The sequence below is a fragment of the Malus domestica genome, chromosome 10 (assembly GCF_042453785.1).
Source record: "Malus domestica chromosome 10, GDT2T_hap1".
In the NCBI taxonomy this organism is placed as follows: Eukaryota; Viridiplantae; Streptophyta; class Magnoliopsida; order Rosales; family Rosaceae; genus Malus; species Malus domestica.
In genome coordinates, this window is record NC_091670.1 from 43324819 (window position 1) to 43343937 (window position 19119).

The window sequence follows — 19119 nt, forward strand, 5'->3', positions numbered from 1 at the left end:
TTTTTCGTTCGCTCTTAGTGTAAATTTCTAATCCAATCTTAATATAATCTAATGATTATTGATAGAAAAATGAAAGATAAAAAAATCCAATAACCAAACACAGAGACAAAAAAGTGGAAATAAAATGGACTTGGATTGTCTGCCCTTCCATTTCGGTGTCCTCTTGTTTGTGTGGTCACGGTTAAGTCACATCAATATTTTATATTACTATTTCTTTTTGTTTTATTATTTTTATAAAAAATAATATAAAATGTTGACATGGTTTAACCGTGACTACACAAAACAAGGGGCACGGGAGGGCACCGAAATGAGAAGGCAGACAATCCAAGTCCAAAAAAAAATGAAGACTGCCCAACTTGGGAGTGGGGTCAGAAGTGGGTGATGTTTGCGGTTCCCGGCGTAGAATGATAAAATTCTGGACTGAAAAACTGATGATAAAAATCCAGCAAAACAGGCAACGACAGTGATGATGGCATGGGCATGGGTGGTGCAAGTCAGAAGAAAAGGACAAAGGAAGGTCAGTCAAGTCCTTAATTAAATCAATTAATTACTTTAAAACGATAAACTCGAACAATCATCAATCATGCTCATGGGATAATCTTCTTCTTCTTCTTCTTCTTCTTCTGCGACCCAACCTTACGAGGCACGTACTCTCTCTCTGTTCGTTTGCAATTGCAACAGCGATCCTCCATCGCTCATGGCTTCTCCATCTTCTTCTGATCCTATTCATCCTCGAGGTAAAGTAAAACCCCCCTCTTTCCTTCCCTCCCTCTCTAACTGCGCTGCTTCAATTTTCCATTTCTTCTTGTCTCTTTTTTTTTCCTTCTGATTTGGGGGGACGGTGTTTGCTTGTTTGTTCAGATGTGTGTATAGTGGGAGTCGCCCGCACGCCCATGGGTGGATTCCTTGGCTCCCTCTCCTCTTTCTCTGCTACCCACCTCGGCTCTCTTGCTATTCAATGTCTGTCTAACCTCTCTCTCTCTCTTTCTCTCTCTACTTTTTCTCCTATTAGATTTATGATTGTTTCGATCAACTGTAATAAAATAAATGGTTAGGTGCTCTTAAGAGAGCAAATGTGGATCCTTCCCTTGTGCAAGAGGTCTTCTTTGGGAATGTTCTAAGCGCCAATCTTGGCCAAGCTCCTGCCAGACAGGCTGCTCTCGCTGCCGGCATCCCCAACTCTGTCATTTGCACCACCATTAACAAAGTTTGTGCTTCTGGGATGAAAGGTTAGCTCCCCCACTCCCTTAAGTTGTTTATTTCTGTCACTTGTGATCTTCGTCACTGTCACTGATCCCTGCGCGGGGTATTTCTTTGTTCAGCCACAATGCTAGCAGCACAAACCATCCAGCTGGGTCTCAACGATGTCGTTGTCGCTGGTGGCATGGAAAGCATGTCCAATGCCCCTAAATATCTACCAGCTGCCAGGTTAGCCTTTTTCTCATTTCCTTATTGTTGTGTCTACCAGCTACTGAAGAATTAAGATATTTGTAAGTCTCATGGTTAGGGGACTTAGTAAAATCTTGCAATCCATATTCCACTTGAAGGGCTTGCACTCATGTTGGTGCGGTTCAGTGTGCTCCTAAATGTACCTAATTTGTGTTCGTGACTCTAATTTGCAAACAGGCAAGGGTCTCGATTAGGACATGATACGATTGTCGATGGCATGCTTAAAGATGGTCTTTGGGATGTCTATAATGACTTTGGAATGGGAGTTTGTGCAGAAATATGTGCTGATCAACTTTCCATATCAAGGGAAGAGCAGGTAGGGTCTCTCAAGAGATTGACCTGCTAAATTATATTGATGCATTTCATCTTTAGGTGTTCTGCAATCAATAAATTTATCTGAGAGATGGCTTTTCTTGTATTTGTGGCCACATCAGATTCATAAATTTCTGTGCTTAGTGTGCTTAGAAAACAGACTGCTTAATCCATCAAGATTGGAACTGTAAAATCTTACAGTTCAATGTATGTATTTTGACATATAATTCCCTTGTCATACTAAGTTTAACTTACTCTTGTCACTATCTCTAAGATTGGGCTATATTAATGTTTCCTTGCAGGACTCTTATGCTATTCAAAGTTTTGAGCGTGGACTATCTGCGCAAGATGCTGGTCTCTTTAAATGGGAAATAGTTCCGGTGTGATTTCATACTGTGCTAACTTTTCAGCTTATGCTGCAGAAAATGCCAATGTTAACTCTCAATCTTCTGCTGCAGGTTGAAGTTTCTGGGGGAAGAGGAAAGCCTTCCTCAACTGTTGACAAGGATGATGGTTTACAAAAGGTAAGTACAATAGGTGGGCATGGGATAAACTTACATGGACTATGTTTCTTTTAAAGTGATAACTACCATATTTTACTTTGCAGATCAGAATTGCAAAACTTTTCGAGTTTTAGTGATCAAAGTATATTACCTATATCTTGATTTCAACTAAATGTTGTAGATTTTCTTGACAAGGAAAGTGGGGATTTTAAATTGGTTGAACTTCAATATCTGGTTGTAGTGAGTCAAAATTCTACCTCTTCCAACCACTTTGTTCTCCCCCTTATTTGACAATTAACATAACTTTTGAACTTTAATTTCATGGTTTTGGAGGTCTACAAAAATTTCATTCCTGTATTATGATTTCATTTTTCAGCATCAAAATATCAAATGCACTTCCATTGTTATATGTTTTATCTGCCTTTTGCTAGTTTGATGCTGCAAAATTAAAGAAGCTTCCACCAAGTTTTAAGGAGAATGGGGGTTCTGTTACTGCTGGCAATGCTTCTAGCATAAGGTCTCTCTCTCTCTCTCTCTCTCTCTCTCTCTCTCATTTTTAACGATGCATAATGGGTTGTGTTTTTCTTGGGCAGCGATGGTGCAGCTGCACTAGTGCTAGTGAGTGGGGAGAAGGCACTTCAACTTGGGTTACAAGTAATTGCTAAGATTAAGGGATATGCTGATGCAGCTCAGGTAGTGACATGCCATTTCTCATTTATCTTGGTTTGGTGGAGTCCAACTTGTTTTGATGCTAAAACAAGATTGTCTGGACAGGCGCCTGAATTATTTACAACTGCTCCAGCCCTTGCACTACCAAAAGCTATTTCAAATGCTGGTTTGGAGGCTTCTCAAATTGATTACTATGAAATCAATGAAGCATTTTCAGTAAGACCACATGCTTTTATACTTTGATACTTTGATACATCTTTTCTTTGATTTATTTAGCATTTTCTGAAAACAAATACTTTTTAACTCTGCAGGTAGTTGCTCTTGCCAATCAAAAGCTGCTGGGCCTTAATCCCGTGAGTCTTTCATGCAAAGTTATTGAAATCAAAATTGATATGGTGCACTCTGAACTCTCAAAACAGGTCATTTATTTATTTATTTTCACAATTCGTCTTTCTTATGAATTCAGGATAGAGTTAATGCCCATGGTGGAGCTGTATCTTTGGGACACCCGTTAGGATGCAGTGGAGCTCGTATCTTGGTCACATTGTTAGGGGTAAATCAAGGATTTGCTTGTTTCTCTCATGTGATTGTTAATTTTCGTGAGTGTCCCTTAATCGAAGAGTAACGTTGTTGCAGGTACTGAGACATAAGAATGGGAGGTATGGGGTTGGTGGCATATGCAACGGGGGAGGGGGGGCATCTGCTCTTGTTCTTGAGCTCATGTAAGGCTTTTACATTTGGTAAGGCGTATGCTCGATTCAAATTGAATAGTGTCTTGTTCTTTCCAATTCCACCGGCTGCTAGTGCTATAACAATTGCCGATGTTTGTCCCCCTTTGGATGTGTACCTCTGAATTTTCAACAACCTTAACGAGTAGAGGAGTCAAATCACTAATGAAGTAGTTTTGATGTTGCACTTGCAGGCCAATAACTTGGCGGCTGGGACCGTCTTTGTTATGAATGGCATCATCATCATCATCATCATCAGAATGTTGTAAAAGGTGTTCTAACTTTGTTTCCCAGCAACAAGCAACAAAGGTTTGTAATTGTAATTTGTATGTCAGTAATTGATGCTTGAAGAAAGAAAAGATGTGCCCTATTCCTTTCTCATTCTTTTTGTTCTATCCTTGCATACTATATATGGAGTATGGTATACGAAACTACAGAGAATCAAAACCTTTTGTCCAACTCTTGTACTACATTATTATTACCAAGTATGCTGTGCAGCGAAACAAGCACCAAATAGGGTTTATAATTGTGTTTTTTAGAAAATCACAAAATTGTTAAAAAAAAAATCATGAATTTTAAGTTTTAACCCCGCATTTTTTTAATACAAATTTTTTATTTTCACGAAATATTCTGCATTTGCATCCAGAAATACATTATAAGACATATGGAGCGGTTTTAATTTTTATTGAGTCACAAATATATTTTTAATAGAATATTTAAGCCCAAAAGTAAAATATAAGTGAAAAATATGGTTGTGAGCCCTAAAATATTGTCAAAACAGTTGTCCACTCTCAAGAATATCAAAGGAAAGTTTTACATTTACATTTACATTTACATTTGTGGCTCAATAAGTGGTAAAACCACTTTCAATTGCCTTATAAGGTTTCTCTTACTCATAACGGAAAATATTTTGCTAGATAAAAATTTTGTAGTTTTCTAAAAATAAAAGTGGGGTAACTATCACTGTTTCTAGGCTATTTTGCAAATTTATACAAAATCGTTCTAAAATCTTTTTGCTTTCACCTTCACTGCACTATGAGGTTTTGAAATTCATGTAAGAGCTTTTGTTTTCCTTAGATGGAGTGCCTTTTCGGAATGTCTTGGGCACCATTGTAATTTTTGTCAATTTATTTTATGTTTACGACAAAAAAAGTCAATTAAAAATACATTTGTGGCTCAATAAATGGCAAACCATTTTCAATTGCCTTATAAAGTTATTCTCAATCATGACAAAAAATATTTCGCAAAAATAAAATTTTGCCTTTTTTTCAAAAATAAAAAGGTAGACTAATCATCACAGTTTCTAGGTTATTTTGCGAATTTGTAGAAAAATAATCCTAAAATCTTTTTGCTTTCACCACAATGTGAGGTTTTGAAATTCAATGTACGACTTTTGTTGATGTTGTTGTAGATGGAGTTCCGTTTCGGTAATGTTTTGGACCCCACTTCAATATTTGTCTATATACTTTCAAGTTTTCGGCTTAAATATTCTATTAAAAATACATTTGTAGCTCAATAAATGGTAAAACAGCTTCCACTTGCCTTATAAAGTTACTCTTAATCATGACGGAAAATATTCCGCATAACTAAAAAATTGAAAAAAAATGTGGGCTAACCATCACATTTCCATGCCATTTTGAAAATTTATAAAATAAAAAAAATGGTCATATAATCCTTTTGCTTTCACCTTTACTGCACTGTGAGGTTTTGAAATTCATGCAAGTTGTTGCTAATATTCTTGTAGATGGAGTCCCTTTTCGAAATGTCTTGTGCATCACTTCAATTTTTATCAATTTATTTTAAGTTTACGGCATAAAGAGTGAATTCAAAATACATTGGTGGCACAATAAATGGGAACACTATTTTCAATTGCCTTATAAAGTTATTCTTAATCACAACGAAAAATATTTCTCAAAAAAAATTTGCATTTTTTCCAAAAAAAAAAATGTAGGCTAACCATCACGGTTTCTAGGCTATTTTGCGAATTTGTATAAAAATAATCCTAAAATCTTTTTGCTTTCACCGCAATGTGAGGTTTTGAAATTCATGTACAACATTTTGTGGATGTTGTTGTAGATGGAGCCTGTTTCGGTAATGTTTTAGACCCCATTTCAATATTTGTCTATATACTTTTAAGTTTTGGGCTAAAATATCCTATTAAAAATACATCTGTGACTTAATAAATGGTAAAACAGTTTTCAATTTCCTTATAAAGTTACTCTTATTTGTGACGTTAAATATTCTACATAACTAAAAAATTTGCATTTTTTTTCAAAAAAACGTAGGCTAACCATCACATTTCCCGGCCCTTTTGCAAATTTATAAAAAAATCGCCCTAAAATCTTTTTGCTTTGACCTTTACTACACTCTGGGGTTTTGAAATTCATGTAAGAGCCTTTGCTTGTATTCTTGTAGAGGGATATCCTTTCCGGAATGTCTTGTGCACCACTTCAATTTTTGTCAATTCATTTTAAGTTTACGGCATAACGAGTCAATTAAAAATACATTTGTGGAACAATAAATGGTAAAAGCGTTTTCAATTGTCTTATAAAATTATTCTTAATCATTGCGAAAAATATTTCGCAAAAACAAAAATTTGCATTTTTCCAAAAAAAAAAAATCATAGGCTAACCGTCACGGTTTCTAGGCTATTTTGCAAACTTGTAAAAAATAATCATAAAATCTTTTTACTTTTACCGCAACGTGAGGTTTTGACATTCATGTACAACTTTTTGTGGATGTTGTTTTAGATAGGACCCCACTTTAATATTTGTCTATATACTTTTATGTTTTGGGCTAAAATATTCTATTAGAAATACATCTGTGACTCAATAAATGGTTAAACAATTTTCAATTTCCTTATACAATTACTGTTATAGGTTTTCGGGATCCAACAAGTTACTCTTATATTGTTTTGGACCCAACTTCAATATTTGTCTATATACTTTTAAATTTTCGGCATAAATATTCTATTAAAATACATTTGTAGCTAAATAAATAGTAAAACAGCTTCCAATTGCCTTATAAAGTTACTCTTAATAATGACGAAAAATATTCCGTATAGCTAAAAAATTTGCATTTTTGTTTCCAAAAAAGCGTGTGCTAACCATCACGTTTCCAGGCCATTTTGCAAAATAAGGCAAAAATGGTCATATAATATTTTTGCTTTCACCTTCTCCGCATTGTAAGGTTTTGAAATTCATGTAAGAGTTGTTGCTAATATTCTTGTAGATGGAGTCCTTTTTCAGAATGTCTTGTGCACCACTTCAATTTTTGTCAATTTATTTTAAGTTTACGGCACAAAGAATCAATTAAAAAATACATTTGTGGCACAATAAATGGTGAAACCATTTTCAAAATTCTTATAAAGTTATTCTTAATCATGGTGAAAAATATTTAGCAAGAAAAAAAATTATAGGCGTCATGGTTTCTATGCTATTTTGCGAATTTGTGAAAAAATAATCTTAAAATCTTTTTGCTTTCACTGCAATGTGAGGTTTTGAAATTCAAGTACGACTTTTTGTGGAGGTTGTTGTAGATGGAGTCCCGTTTTGGTAATGTTTTGGACCCCACTTCAATATTTCTATTTTAAACAAAAGGAATTGATCAATATAAGAAAATTACTAGGACAGTCTGTGATCCAAAATCTCTATAATATCCTACATTATTATTACAGAGCATACATAGCAAGGGAACAAGCACTAAAATAAGTTTTATAATGGTTGTAATACAAATGCAAAAGTTGATGGGTCTCACTCTATTTACAATCTTTAACATCTTTTGGTGAGGGACGTAGCTAGTCTAAGAGAGAGTATTAAATTAGATCTCAAATTTGCCTCATTTTTTATTGGAGTAGAACATGCATTTGCATTTGTCCATAATGCAAAATGAGATGTAAATAAGACTTTTGGAATCCGTATTACCGTTATTTGAGTCTTAAAGCATGTATGATTTATATCAAGTTTAAGAATAGATAAAACCAAAATACATGGAAAGTATTATTCATGGGTAATAAGGAAAATGTAATAAAACTTTTGAAAGCGGTATTACTATTTTTAAATCTCAATAAAAATGTTTATATACATTTTAGAGTTAATAAACAGATGAGTAATAAAAGGATAGTGGCATAGCTCAAAAGTGATGTGGAGATCCTAAGAAGGTAAAGCAACGCACGCTCTGGTCAAGGGTCAAGTACGTCATCTGTGTGACTATTGACTAAGGTGAGGTGAGGTGAGGTGGCAGGCAAGGCCAATTCTGTAATTCCCAAAATGTAGCGGTTGGCGTTGTCCGTTAAGCTCCGCGTAGTTCGGTTTGGTTCCCGCTAAAATAGCAGAATAAGCAAATTTGTACAAAGGGCAATCAACCTCTTCCGTTCCTCCCTACTCTCTGGGCTCTCTCCATCTCTGCGCTTGTTTGTTCTTGTTTCCAACGGACCCGGAGAGCTTCCATTCCGCCAACAAATCTAGTCCCATCCACCGTCTGCCATTTCCTCTTTTTACTTTTGACCACCTGCACCACCTCTGACTTCAAGTCTTCTTAATCATCTTTTTCCCTTGCAGGTACGTGCTTTCACGTTTCCAATATTATAGCACTATTCAGACACAATAATTTGGTTCAAATATTTGATACATTCATACATACATGCATGTTGCGAGCAGAAGTAACCAAAAATGGCGAATGTCCGTATAAAGGATCAGCAGAAGGCTGCGGGTTCCCCGAGGGCGGAGGTGGGAGAGGTCGACACCCGAGCACCCTTCCAATCTGTCAAAGCCGCTGTTAGTTTGTTTGGCAAAGTCGTTTCTAGAGGAGGACCATCTTCCAATGCCAGCCCCAGAGTCAACGCCAATGCCGTCAAGAAAAAGCTTTCGCCAGAGGTACAATATTCAATCAATATATCCCTTCATGCCATGCTGACTTATGGACGCACGTCTTGCAAAGAGGATACCCTTTCTATTTTGTAAATTGTATTGTATATATCATCTCTTCTGAATGATTTGATATGTAGCCAGCGATTTCTTGTTTGTCAGACTAATGCACTGGACAAGGAGACCCAACTTCTATTAGCACAGAAGGAACTAAACAAGATTAAGCAACAATTACAGAGTGCGGAAACAGCCAAAGCTAGAGCACTCTCTGAGCTTGATAAGGCCAAGAGAACACTGCAGGATCTGAACACCAAGCTCAAAACTCTAACAGACTCCAAGCGATCAGCAATTAAAGACGCCGAAGATGTCAAGAATCGGGCTAAGAAACTAGAAGAGGTCAAATCCAGAGAAACCATTGAAGGTAATTCTTGGAAACGGGAACTGGATCACGCAAGAAATGAGTACACAACCACTGTGACCGAACTCGATGCAGAAAAGCAAGAGCTCACCAAAATCCGACAGGACTTTGATGCTGCCTTGGAAGCAAAACTGGCTGCATTCCAACAGGCAGCGGAAGCTCAGCGTTCAGCAAACGTTAACTCAGACAGGGTTAACGAGCTGTCAAAGGAAGTTTCAGCCATGCAGGGATCCATTGAACAGCTCAAACTTGCCGCCCTGCAAGCCCAACAGGAGCAGGTAAACGCCATGTCTGAAAAAGAGGCCCACCTTCGATCCTACAGAAGTGCGAAGCAAGAAGCAGAAGACAAATTGCTATCTTTGAAGAATGAAATTGATCCGGAACTGGCCAAAGAACTAGAGGCAAAGCTTGAAGAAACAACATCGGAGATTGAAGTTATACAAGAAGAGATGAAGAAAGCGCACGCATGCGAAATGGACTCCGTGAGAGGGGTAACTATGGAGCTCAATGAAGCCACAAAGACGCTGCAGGAAGTTGCGGACGAAGAGAGCTTTCTCCGAAGCTTCGTGAGTTCCCTCAGGCTCGAATTGGAAGACATGAAGAGGGAACAGGGTGAACTGAAGGACAAAGAAATGGAAATGGAAGCTCTCGCTACTAAACTTACTGATCAAATACAGAAAATCAAGGAAGAGGCAGAGGCACAGCGTAATGCACCTCCTAGTCCTCATGAATATGATGCACATCACAGTTCAACTGCCCAGAAACTGTACTCCGAAACTGAAAGTGCAAGGCTGGAAGTGGAAAAGATGAAGGAAAATGCTAATCGACATAAGCGAGAAGCTGACGATAGCCGAGTTGCAGCAGAGGGAACAGAGAAGAAACTGAAAATTGCCCTCGAAGAAGCTAAAGATGCAAGAGAAGCAGAACAAAGAGTCCTTGAGGAGCTGAAGCTCTTATCTGGGGGAACACAGGAAGAAGGTGCGTCTTCAAACTCAGAGACCGGTGGTGCCAAGATCAGACTATCGGAGGAGGGGTTTGAATCTTTGAGAAAGAAAGTAGAGGAATGTGAAAAATTGGCTGAGATGAAAGAGGCAGAAAGCATGAACCAAGTGGAAGCAATCAATGTAAGAAAAACTGAAGTAGATAAAAAGTTGGAGGCCAATTTAAAAGCCATAGAGGAAATCAAGACTGCAACAGACATGGCATTGAACAAAGCAGAGATGGCAGATTCGGCAAAATCAGCAGTTGAGGGAGAACTTCGTAAGCGGCGCCAAGAAGAACAAACGGTGGTAGGCGAATCATCAGCGTCATTCTCCATTCAGTTCTAGCAGGTTTCGAGATCAGATCACAATGCCAGACAAGTTCCATTTCAACAGGTCACATTTTTGGTGTATTGATTGCATTCAGGATAACTTATTTGTAAGTATCAGTGGTCCAAAAACAGGGAAACATGTAAATCTATCGTTTTATTATCTCATTACTCAAAACAACAATTTCTGCTTTTATTGGCTCTTCCTAGCAAAATTTAAGAAGTTAGTATGCAGACCTTAATCAACCGATCGCTAGGCGCGTCGTCACTACAGAAATAGCACCAGAACCAGAAACTGACATGTTAAAGAAAAGAAAAAAAATCCCTATCAGTGAAGGGAGATTATATTGACACACCTCAAATTACTTTCCCTACACCTTTTAATTTTTTAATATTTCTCTATCAAGTATTAGTAGTGTAAAAAATATTAAAAAATTAAACAGGCGTGGGAGAAATAATTTAGAGTGTGAATATAATCCCTCAAGGTGAAAACAGGTTAATCTGTGCAATTACTATATGATATAGAACCGTGCAACTAAAGACGACAATTTTCCTGCTGCATTACTACAACGCATATTAGGCTACTCAGAGGTCTGAATTGATAATCCAGTCCCACACGTCAAATTACATACACTGTAGTAGCTTTGCGACCGTTAAATTCACGTAGATAATGTCAGCAACTACCATTACAACCAATCATATCGGATGATTGCAACTCTAGGATCAGTAATGCAAAGATTCCTTGTCTAGCAGCTTTAGAAGTGAGCACAAAGCCATAAGATTCATCGCAAGTTGGAAAGGCACCAAACTCTGGCTTCAGTCACCATTGATTTTGAGGCCATCTATAGATTCAGATAGCCCATTCCCATTACCAAATTTGTTAAACTCGGATTCTATCGTTTTAGCAATCTGTGTTCTTTCTGCAGCTGCCTCAGGTACATCCACATGAAAAGAACCGTGTCTGAATGGTTGAACGGATTCCTTCATCATCGATTGCTGCTTGATGTGGTTGTAGAGCTGTTGATGAAAGTGGTGGTCCAGGGAGAAGCAATTGTCAGCTCCATTCTGTGAATTTCGAGATGATCCCGAACCTTCACTTTTACAGAAATGTGGAAGAGATGCATAATCCATTATCTACACAAACATCAAATCCAACTACAAGATCAGTCCATTTGAATACAAGAAGCAAAACTGGGCTATGTGTCCATCACATGGGTTTGCCTTCGCATCCCGTTTCAACAAGTACATTGACTTTGGAAAGAGGAAACATGTTCGTGTCCAGTGAAAATACTAAGGATATCAAAACTCAACTGTTAGAAAGTTATTTTAATGTGACCGAAAAAAGAAAGATGCTTTCAAGTAATATGAGAAGAACTCATAAGCATTCAAATTCGCAACACATGAAGCATAATGGGGAATACATTACCTTCAACAGTTCATCCCTACCACAACCAGACAACACTTGCACTTTTTTCCTTGTCCTCTCCTGCAAAAGTGGCTTGACAACCTGCTAACAGTCCACAAATTATACGACTCCAATTCCAAAAGGGCATCTAAAATATATGAATGTGTCTCATGCAACAAACTCAATCATACTTGTGTATAAAACAAAAGATTTAAGATCATTATATCACAAAGATCAACAATGTGAAGACCAACCTTCCAACAAGCTGAGAATATATATGGGGCATTTACAATGTAGTATGTATTTGTCCTCTCCGGGTAGTTCAAATCATCAATGGTTGATATAATTGTCATTAACTGCACGGACGTGAAACATATAAGGTAGGGAATTGTAGAACTCATGTACATACATACAAAAGTAGAATTGTCACACTTATGCATTTCATGAGATATATAATCATCCTAGTTTTTTTTTTTTTTTTTCGAAAATTTATAAAAATAATTCCTCACTAAGGAACATTGGATAAACCTAAATAAAATTGTGACTTGTACTTGTCATAGGAAAGAACAAGATACGTTTAAACTGTAATGAAAACAAACAAACAAAAAGAATCTACGTTATCAAGTTTTATGTACCTTTATTTGGCTTAGTGCTGAGAGCTTCAAACCAGTCATATCTAAAACCTTGATGCAGGTGGTAATATGCTTACCAGACTTCTTCGATGCAGAAGGCTACAGCCAAAAACACAGGTCAGAAGAAAGACTCAAGAAACCTTAGAGATTCAAGATCTGATACTCACCAAAATTACACGATCTCGATATTCATTAATTTGAATGTGTGACTGAACATAGTAGTGAACCTGCAATCAAGAAGAAAAAATATTTCTCAAGGACCCCCAGCACCAAGATAAAGTGGCAGATGTAGGTAATTCAAATTCAAGAATTGTTGTCAATTGTAAGACAATATGGTCTTTCATTTTCATCTAATACTTACTGATGCTTTGTCAAATGTACTGAGTCCAACACCAATGGCAAAGATGGGCAAGCCCTGAAGAGCAAAGGAGAATGAATAAACATGTTACAGGCTGAAGCACACACAAATTTCAAGAGAAAAACCATTCGTAGAAGAGACATGACAGTGTAAACGCCACAAAAGAGATAAGTTTTTAAGAAAGAATGAGCACCTCTCTTGAGTAACCCGAAAGACCTATGAGCTGTGAATCTCGCACTCCTCTGTATAGTTCAGTTGGAACTATGGGCTTCTGCACAGAGGAATAAGATTCAGGATATGTCAGCACGGGTAGGCCACCATGGTTATACATTAGATTGGTAATTTGGCAATCAAAGGAAAACGCTAGACAAGTAGGAGAATAGGGTAAACTTACGGCCAATATATTGTCGATATCGTTTTGTACCCTCCAGTTTAAACAATCGACCAACTGGAACATCACGAACGTACCATTGGATTTCATCAATAGAAACAAAAACAAAAGAAGAGAGCCGACAATGGATATGATTCATTTGAATCATTTGGAGGCGAAAGAGACAAGATGCAGTGTTACCATTTTATGGGCTTTGCCAACGTTGGAATCCCTTGCTTTGAGAAAACGGCCGAAAGTCTCAACTAGATAGCCTTGATGAACATTCTATAAACCAAGAAACAATTACAATGATCATTCATACAAGTCAAAAATAAAAAAATAAAAGATGGAGAAGGAAAACACGAGTGATTATTATCCAGTAAAGGTCAAAATTCAAATGAAGCATTTGCTGGGAAAGACTACCTGCATCAAGTGTCATGATTCACTAAATGGCAAGACAAGAAATTTATATACTCAAGTGTCTTTGACTTGTCCCCTACTTGATGTTCATGTTAAAATCAAAGAAAAGATTTTATTTTTATTTTTTGGGGATGCTTATTAAACGCCAGTAACATGATTTGAGTGGCAAAAAATGCCAATGGGCAATTGGAAATTAGAAATTATCCAGAAGAACAAAAAACAAGATGAAAGATTACGTTAGCAATGGGATGATGAGATGAGATTGATTCTAGTGGTATTGGGTAGATTAACCATCACACGATTCACAAGATGGTAGTGTATACCACTAATGGGATTAGCATTAGCAGCACCTCCAAACCCAAAAAGTTCAAAAAGAAGGTCAATTAAAAACAAATAAATTAAGTAAAACGAAAGAAAAGTAGAAAGTCGGCAGCAGCAGCAGCAGAAGAAGAGTAGTGAGTTGAGCTGAGTTTAAGCTGACCAGTGACAAGAGAACAGAAGAAAGATCGGAGAGGGGAAAATGCCAACCTGAAACGTTCTCTTGAGAGGCTCATCAACTGCCATTTCCCCAAATTCCACCCAATAAAAAAACACTAGAAATATCAGAAACGGTGAAAATAAAAATAAATAAAACACCCAAAGGGAAGAAAGAGGATGGAGAGAGAGAGAGAGAGAGGAAGCAGACCTTGATCCATCAGAGCTTGGAACTGCTTGATCGCTTCCTGAGAAACGATCCCCATTTCTCTTCTTGTGCTGCTGCTGCTGCCGTGCCCGTGTCCTGTGTCCTTTAACTCTCTGAGGACAGTGAGTCTTTGTTTTCTTCTGTTGCTGCTTGCAAGGGAGCCCTCCCCTCCACCTTACTATGAATAATGTTGGCCCCATCATACTTAAATTTTTTCTACGTTCGAATTATAGAAATTTGTACTAATAATTAGAATCGTTTATGTTATAGAAAAACTATTTTTGCAAAAAATGAATTTTAAATTAAAGTTGTTTAACCAATTTATTATATCAAATACATAAACAATTTGTAATTATTAATTATATTCATTTGTTTTATACAATTCAACAACTAAATGATTTTAATTTTAATTAATTTTTTTGTAAAAACGATATTTATATAGAAATTTATAATATAAACAATTATGATTATAAACATTAGTTCTACAAATCGATAACAAAGAATTTTAAATAGACACTCTTACTCATCTTTTAAGAAATCATATGTTGTTCCCTAACTATTACCAAAGGCAAAGACAAAACAAAAAGAAAAGGAAACCAAAAGGGTATTTATTATTATTTATTATTGTACCTACTTATATTGTGCACTTTAACTTTATTAAAAAAATAATCTGACTGTAGTTTGCTAAATTGACCTTTTACTTTATTAAAAAAATGATTTAGATGTAGTTTGCTAAATGTGATCCCTAATGTGATCCCTATAACGTCATCTTATTTTAATATAATTTCTCTTTAGACCATCTTCAAATCTGGGCTAAAAGCCAAATTACCCCTCCCCAAACACTCTCCAACCCATGTTAAAATTTTAGGCTAAATGTCAAATGTTATTTCTGGGCCAAATACCTTAGCTTTCCCCCCGGGCTAAATGTCAAATGTTTATCGGAATTTAAATTTTTTAGATTAAAATGTTCATAAAATTCATTTAGACCATCTCCAACCATTGGGCTAAAAGCCAAATTTTTTAGCCCAGAAAATTTAGCTTTTAGCCCAGAAACATATTTTCTGCTCCAACCCTTCTACCCTAAAATTTTAGCCCGGAATTATTAAAGAATTAAATTAGCCTAAATTTTTTTCTTAAATCAATTTTTTTTTAAAATAAATATGTAGATTATTGTAAATTAATTTTATGAACATTTTAATCTAAAAAAATTTAAATTCCGATAAACATTTCGCATTTAGCCCGGGGGGAAAGCTGGGGGTATTTGGCCCAGAAATAGCATTTGGCATTTAGCCTAAAATTTTAGCATGGGTTGGAGAGTGTTTGGGGGGTAATTTGGCTTTTAGCCCAGGGTTGGAGATGGTCTTACAATAATCTACATATTTTTTTAAAAAAAATTGATTTAAGAAAAAAATTAGCCTAAGTTCATTCTTTAATAATTCCGGGCTAAAATTTTAGGGCAGCAAGGTTGGAGCAGAAAAGATGTTTCTGGGCTAAAAGCCAAATTTTCCGGGCTAAAAAATTTGGCTTTTAGCCCAAGGGTTGGAGATTGTCTTAACAAACAATATTATCTACACTAAGAAAAATTGTGGATTTAGCCTTACAATAGGCTAGCAATAATGTAGTTCAAATTCGTCTTTGACGAGAATTGAATGTAAGACTTCTCACTTACAAGTGAAAAAAAATACAATCTTCTTATATATATATATATGTATGATTAATGTTAGGAACACTAAATTTTTAACTAATTTCATTTAATTTGTAAATTTGATTGAAAAAATTGATCTAATCTTATATATATATATATATATATATATATATATTTAAAGTGCAAAAATATTTTTGAAATCCTCAACAACAACTTTCAAATAAATTTAGTTAAATTGATGTATTTTTTAGTCTTTTTTAGTGAGAATGGGAAGGAAAAAGGGCAGCCATTGTTTTTGTTAGATAACTATATATATTTTATTTTATTAGGAAGAGACAACGAATACTAACTCCTCCTCATGTCATTCATTTTTGGTCAACAATGTCATGAGTCATTCCTAGTTAAAGAGAAGAGGGAGGAGAGAGAGAGAGATTCAACAAATGATGAAATTTTTTATTGTAACTGAAATATAAATGGTATATCATATATTATTATATAAATAGTGAGAAATTTTAATATTTAAATTATTAATTTTTTAACATATATATTTATATAATGATACATGATATACTATTTCGTGTTCAGATCATATTGAAAAATCTCTCCAACAATGGCAGAGACAATCGAGTCATTCATGCATCATTCTTCCCTTCCCTATTTCTCCGTACGGCGACACTTTCCTCACAAATTCAAAAACGTTACGTTACCTGTCCTACCCAATCAATCTATTCACTTCAAGTCTCTCTCTCTCTCTGGGGAAAATTGGGAATGGAGTGAGTGTACAACACAGAGCCTAAGTAGACTTAAATGAATTCGGATCCTCACCATATTCTCTTTGTGAGAATTCTGAAGATATGTGAATCATATTCGTGTGAGAATCATGAAGATCTGTAAATCGTATTCATTCATCATACATTATACGATCATAAATCATTTTAAATATTTTTATTTAAAATTAAACACAAACAGTACATGATAAAATCTGACTGCACAATATAATATAAACGGACATGATTCATGAATTTTTAAGATCCTCGTCAAAAGAATCCGAAGAGAATCCTGTTTGGACTTAAATAGGCTTGTAATAGTTAGATTAAATAATTAAAATAAAATTAATGGGTTAATGTTAACAAAATAAAATTGAGTATTGATTTCTTCTCTTTTAATTGCTAAAATTAATGGGTTAAATTTACAAAATAAAAAAGAGAGTGTTGATTTCTTCTCTTTTAATTACTATTTTTCTGTTATTTAGTACTACAATTTAGTAGTATTCCTTTTACTTATAAATGAGAGATTTTAGGTTCGATTCTTGTCAAAGGTAAATTTAAACCACATTATGCTAGTTTATTGTGAGACTAAGCTCATCCATCTCTTATCCAGTTCTCATATATTCTCATCTTCTTCTATTTTGTGCGGTAATAGTTAAACCACATCAATATTTTATATTAATTTTTTTATAGAGATAATAAGATAAAAAATAATAACGATATAAAATATTAACGTGACTTAATCGTGATAACACAAATAAAAAGATATGAGAGTGTATGGGAATTGGGAGGGTAAAGAAGCCGGGTTCATAAAATATTGGTCCCGTCCCATGGCATTGCACATTCCTAGATCTCTTTAGTGCCGTCGGATATGAATTGTTGTCAATTCCATGGAGAATGAGGATCCCGATGCACTAGCACCAGCACTACTTTACTTTGGTATCAAAAATCAACTTAAAAGAAAAGGAAAAAGAAAAATAAAAAAAAGGGAGGCAAAGCAATGTGCGCCAAATTAATAGTTGTGCCTAAGAGTCAGACAAGCACAGGTATCCCAGCTGAGGACCGGCTTCTAACTCTCCTACTTTTTATACATTTTAATCTTTTTTTATAAAGATAATAAGACAAAAAATAATAGTAATATAAAATATTAACGTGATTTAACCATAACTGCATAAAATAAAAAGGGATAAGAATGTATGAGAAGTGAGAGGGCATAGAAACCAAGTCCGAAAGATTCCTCCCAAACCGATCGACCAATAGTATTGCAAGTTTGGTCCGAAAGATTCCTCCCAAACCGATCGACCAATAGGATTGCAAGTTTGGAACCCTCCCTCCTCCTCGTCGACCCCCAGTCTCAGTCCACACCACAAAATCCGGCTGCGTTTTTCCTTGTGTTTAATTCCTTTTTTCTTTTTGTTGTCCGCTAAGTTTACTCCTTCTATTAGTATAAATTACATTTTTTTTGTTAAAAAAATTATTTTTCTTTTAAAAATAGTAATTTGTATCCAAAAGAAAAGTTTAAGGGAGGGAGGTGTAATCAATTTGGATTTTAATGGATTTTTTTAGGTAACATATTTTAAAGGATTTTAATAAACTCTACAATTCATTTACAATTCCATATGGATTTTGACAAATTTATGCAAATTTCTATTATAGATTTGTATGGATTCTTTCTTAAATTTCCTAGGATTTTAAAACAATTCAGAAATCACACACAAAGGCGTGGGATCATTTTTAATAAAATCATGTGGCTGAGATTAACCTCTCCAACTCTCTGCAATTGAAACCCTAATTGTTATGTGTATTCTACTACACCGTCTGAAATCACAGTCCTCAGTCCAAGGACTAGTTAATTGCATATTTTCATACCATAGTAATAGCACAAACTAATAACGTTTAGAATGTATATAGGTTGGAGGAATTGATCCAACACAAGCCAAAGAATGTGTGTTTCGAGAGTGACATTGATTGGTTTTAATAATGAATGGTGACATTTCAAGGGCACCAAAGCAGAATTGAACAAGGTGTCTTCTGCAAATAAAAGTACAACAAAGATAGGAAGTAGTTGAAGGGAAAGGAAGCATTAGCAAGGGAATTTACATGAGATGTTTGGGCAGTTGGTGAAGAAAGAAAAAAAATGTTGGTGGTGCTGTGACATCTTCTCATGCCTGCAAAGATTTCACGATCAGCCATGGAAGTCCAAGGCGGCTAAGTTCACATCATGTCCTCTCAAATGGAGAAGACTGTTCCTCTGGCGTGAAAATAAATCTGAGGGGTAAGGGTTAGATTCTTGATAGCATTTGGTATTTATACCACACACCCTTAAATCCATTAAAATCCACCACTCATCAAAATCCTAGCAAATCCTTGGCAATTTCATTACACAGACATCTACAGACTCATTCAAAATCCTAATTAACTATCCCTAGATTTCGATGTATTCTTTAAAATCCTATAAAATCCTAATTTGACTACACTCTGATTTCAAAATCTTTTAAAATCCTAATTGAATACACTCAAATTTTAAAACCATTAAAATGCTATCAAATCCTAATTTGACTACACCCCTTAAGATTAGTAATTAGGA

General features: G+C 35.6%; 3 protein-coding genes across 8 annotated transcripts; 2 read left to right on the forward strand and 1 right to left on the reverse strand.

Moving 5' to 3' along the window:
- Nucleotides 1-375: 375 nt before the first annotated feature.
- On the forward strand, nucleotides 376-4120 carry LOC103446821 (acetyl-CoA acetyltransferase 1). Of its 3 annotated transcripts, none has more exons than XM_008385967.4 (15): nucleotides 377-517; nucleotides 682-737; nucleotides 862-960; nucleotides 1056-1229; nucleotides 1323-1428; nucleotides 1627-1765; nucleotides 2064-2141; nucleotides 2220-2285; nucleotides 2696-2781; nucleotides 2858-2957; nucleotides 3039-3149; nucleotides 3245-3286; nucleotides 3400-3486; nucleotides 3570-3655; nucleotides 3856-4120. In XM_008385967.4, exons 2-15 carry the CDS (start codon nucleotides 698-700, stop codon nucleotides 3890-3892), a joined length of 1251 nt encoding a protein of 416 aa, XP_008384189.2. In that variant the 5' UTR covers nucleotides 377-517; nucleotides 682-697; the 3' UTR covers nucleotides 3893-4120. The 3 variants fall into 3 exon arrangements, with proteins under 3 accessions (XP_008384190.2, XP_008384189.2, XP_070662555.1); XM_070806454.1 differs by having other exon boundaries at nucleotides 421-517; nucleotides 3570-3673; XM_008385968.4 differs by having other exon boundaries at nucleotides 376-737; nucleotides 3570-3673.
- Nucleotides 4121-8079: 3959 nt separating this feature from the next.
- LOC103446823 (WEB family protein At1g12150) lies at nucleotides 8080-10449 on the forward strand. The gene is made up of 3 exons (XM_008385970.4): nucleotides 8080-8220; nucleotides 8320-8535; nucleotides 8689-10449. The coding sequence occupies exons 2-3, from the start codon at nucleotides 8332-8334 to the stop codon at nucleotides 10270-10272; spliced, it is 1788 nt and encodes a 595-aa protein (XP_008384192.3). The 5' UTR covers nucleotides 8080-8220; nucleotides 8320-8331; the 3' UTR covers nucleotides 10273-10449.
- A 306-nt stretch (nucleotides 10450-10755) lies between these two features.
- On the reverse strand, nucleotides 10756-14318 carry LOC103446824 (phosphatidylinositol/phosphatidylcholine transfer protein SFH1). Of its 4 annotated transcripts, none has more exons than XM_008385971.4 (11): nucleotides 14124-14318; nucleotides 13967-13995; nucleotides 13220-13303; nucleotides 13043-13096; nucleotides 12842-12919; nucleotides 12652-12705; nucleotides 12458-12517; nucleotides 12294-12389; nucleotides 11913-12014; nucleotides 11680-11760; nucleotides 10756-11387 (listed from the first exon to the last, which is right to left on the reverse strand). In XM_008385971.4, the coding sequence occupies exons 1-11, from the start codon at nucleotides 14176-14178 to the stop codon at nucleotides 11070-11072; spliced, it is 1011 nt and encodes a 336-aa protein (XP_008384193.3). In that variant the 5' UTR covers nucleotides 14179-14318; the 3' UTR covers nucleotides 10756-11069. The 4 variants fall into 4 exon arrangements, with proteins under 4 accessions (XP_008384193.3, XP_028943533.2, XP_070662556.1 ...); XM_029087700.2 differs by having other exon boundaries at nucleotides 11680-11763; nucleotides 14124-14293; XM_070806455.1 differs by lacking the exon at nucleotides 13967-13995 and having other exon boundaries at nucleotides 14124-14297.
- Nucleotides 14319-19119: the final 4801 nt, after the last annotated feature.

Bases quoted from the DNA above. Each gene is read 5' to 3' on its own strand.
- LOC103446821 (XM_008385967.4), top strand. From the start codon at position 698: ATGGCTTCTCCATCTTCTTCTGATCCTATTCATCCTCGAG. The intron at 2,782-2,857 runs GTCTCTCTCTCT...TTTCTTGGGCAG, and splicing joins GGCAATGCTTCTAGCATAAG to CGATGGTGCAGCTGCACTAG. The intron at 2,958-3,038 runs GTAGTGACATGC...TTGTCTGGACAG, and splicing joins GATATGCTGATGCAGCTCAG to GCGCCTGAATTATTTACAAC.
- LOC103446824 (XM_029087700.2), bottom strand. From the start codon at position 14,178: ATGGGGATCGTTTCTCAGGAAGCGATCAAGCAGTTCCAAGCTCTGATG. The intron at 12,920-13,042 runs GTAAGTTTACCC...TCCTCTGTGCAG, and splicing joins ATATCGACAATATATTGGCC to AAGCCCATAGTTCCAACTGA. The intron at 12,390-12,457 runs GTGAGTATCAGA...TTTTGGCTGTAG, and splicing joins ATCGAGATCGTGTAATTTTG to CCTTCTGCATCGAAGAAGTC.
- LOC103446823 (XM_008385970.4), top strand. From the start codon at position 8,332: ATGGCGAATGTCCGTATAAAGGATCAGCAGAAGGCTGCGGGTTCCCCG. The intron at 8,536-8,688 runs GTACAATATTCA...CTTGTTTGTCAG, and splicing joins AGAAAAAGCTTTCGCCAGAG to ACTAATGCACTGGACAAGGA.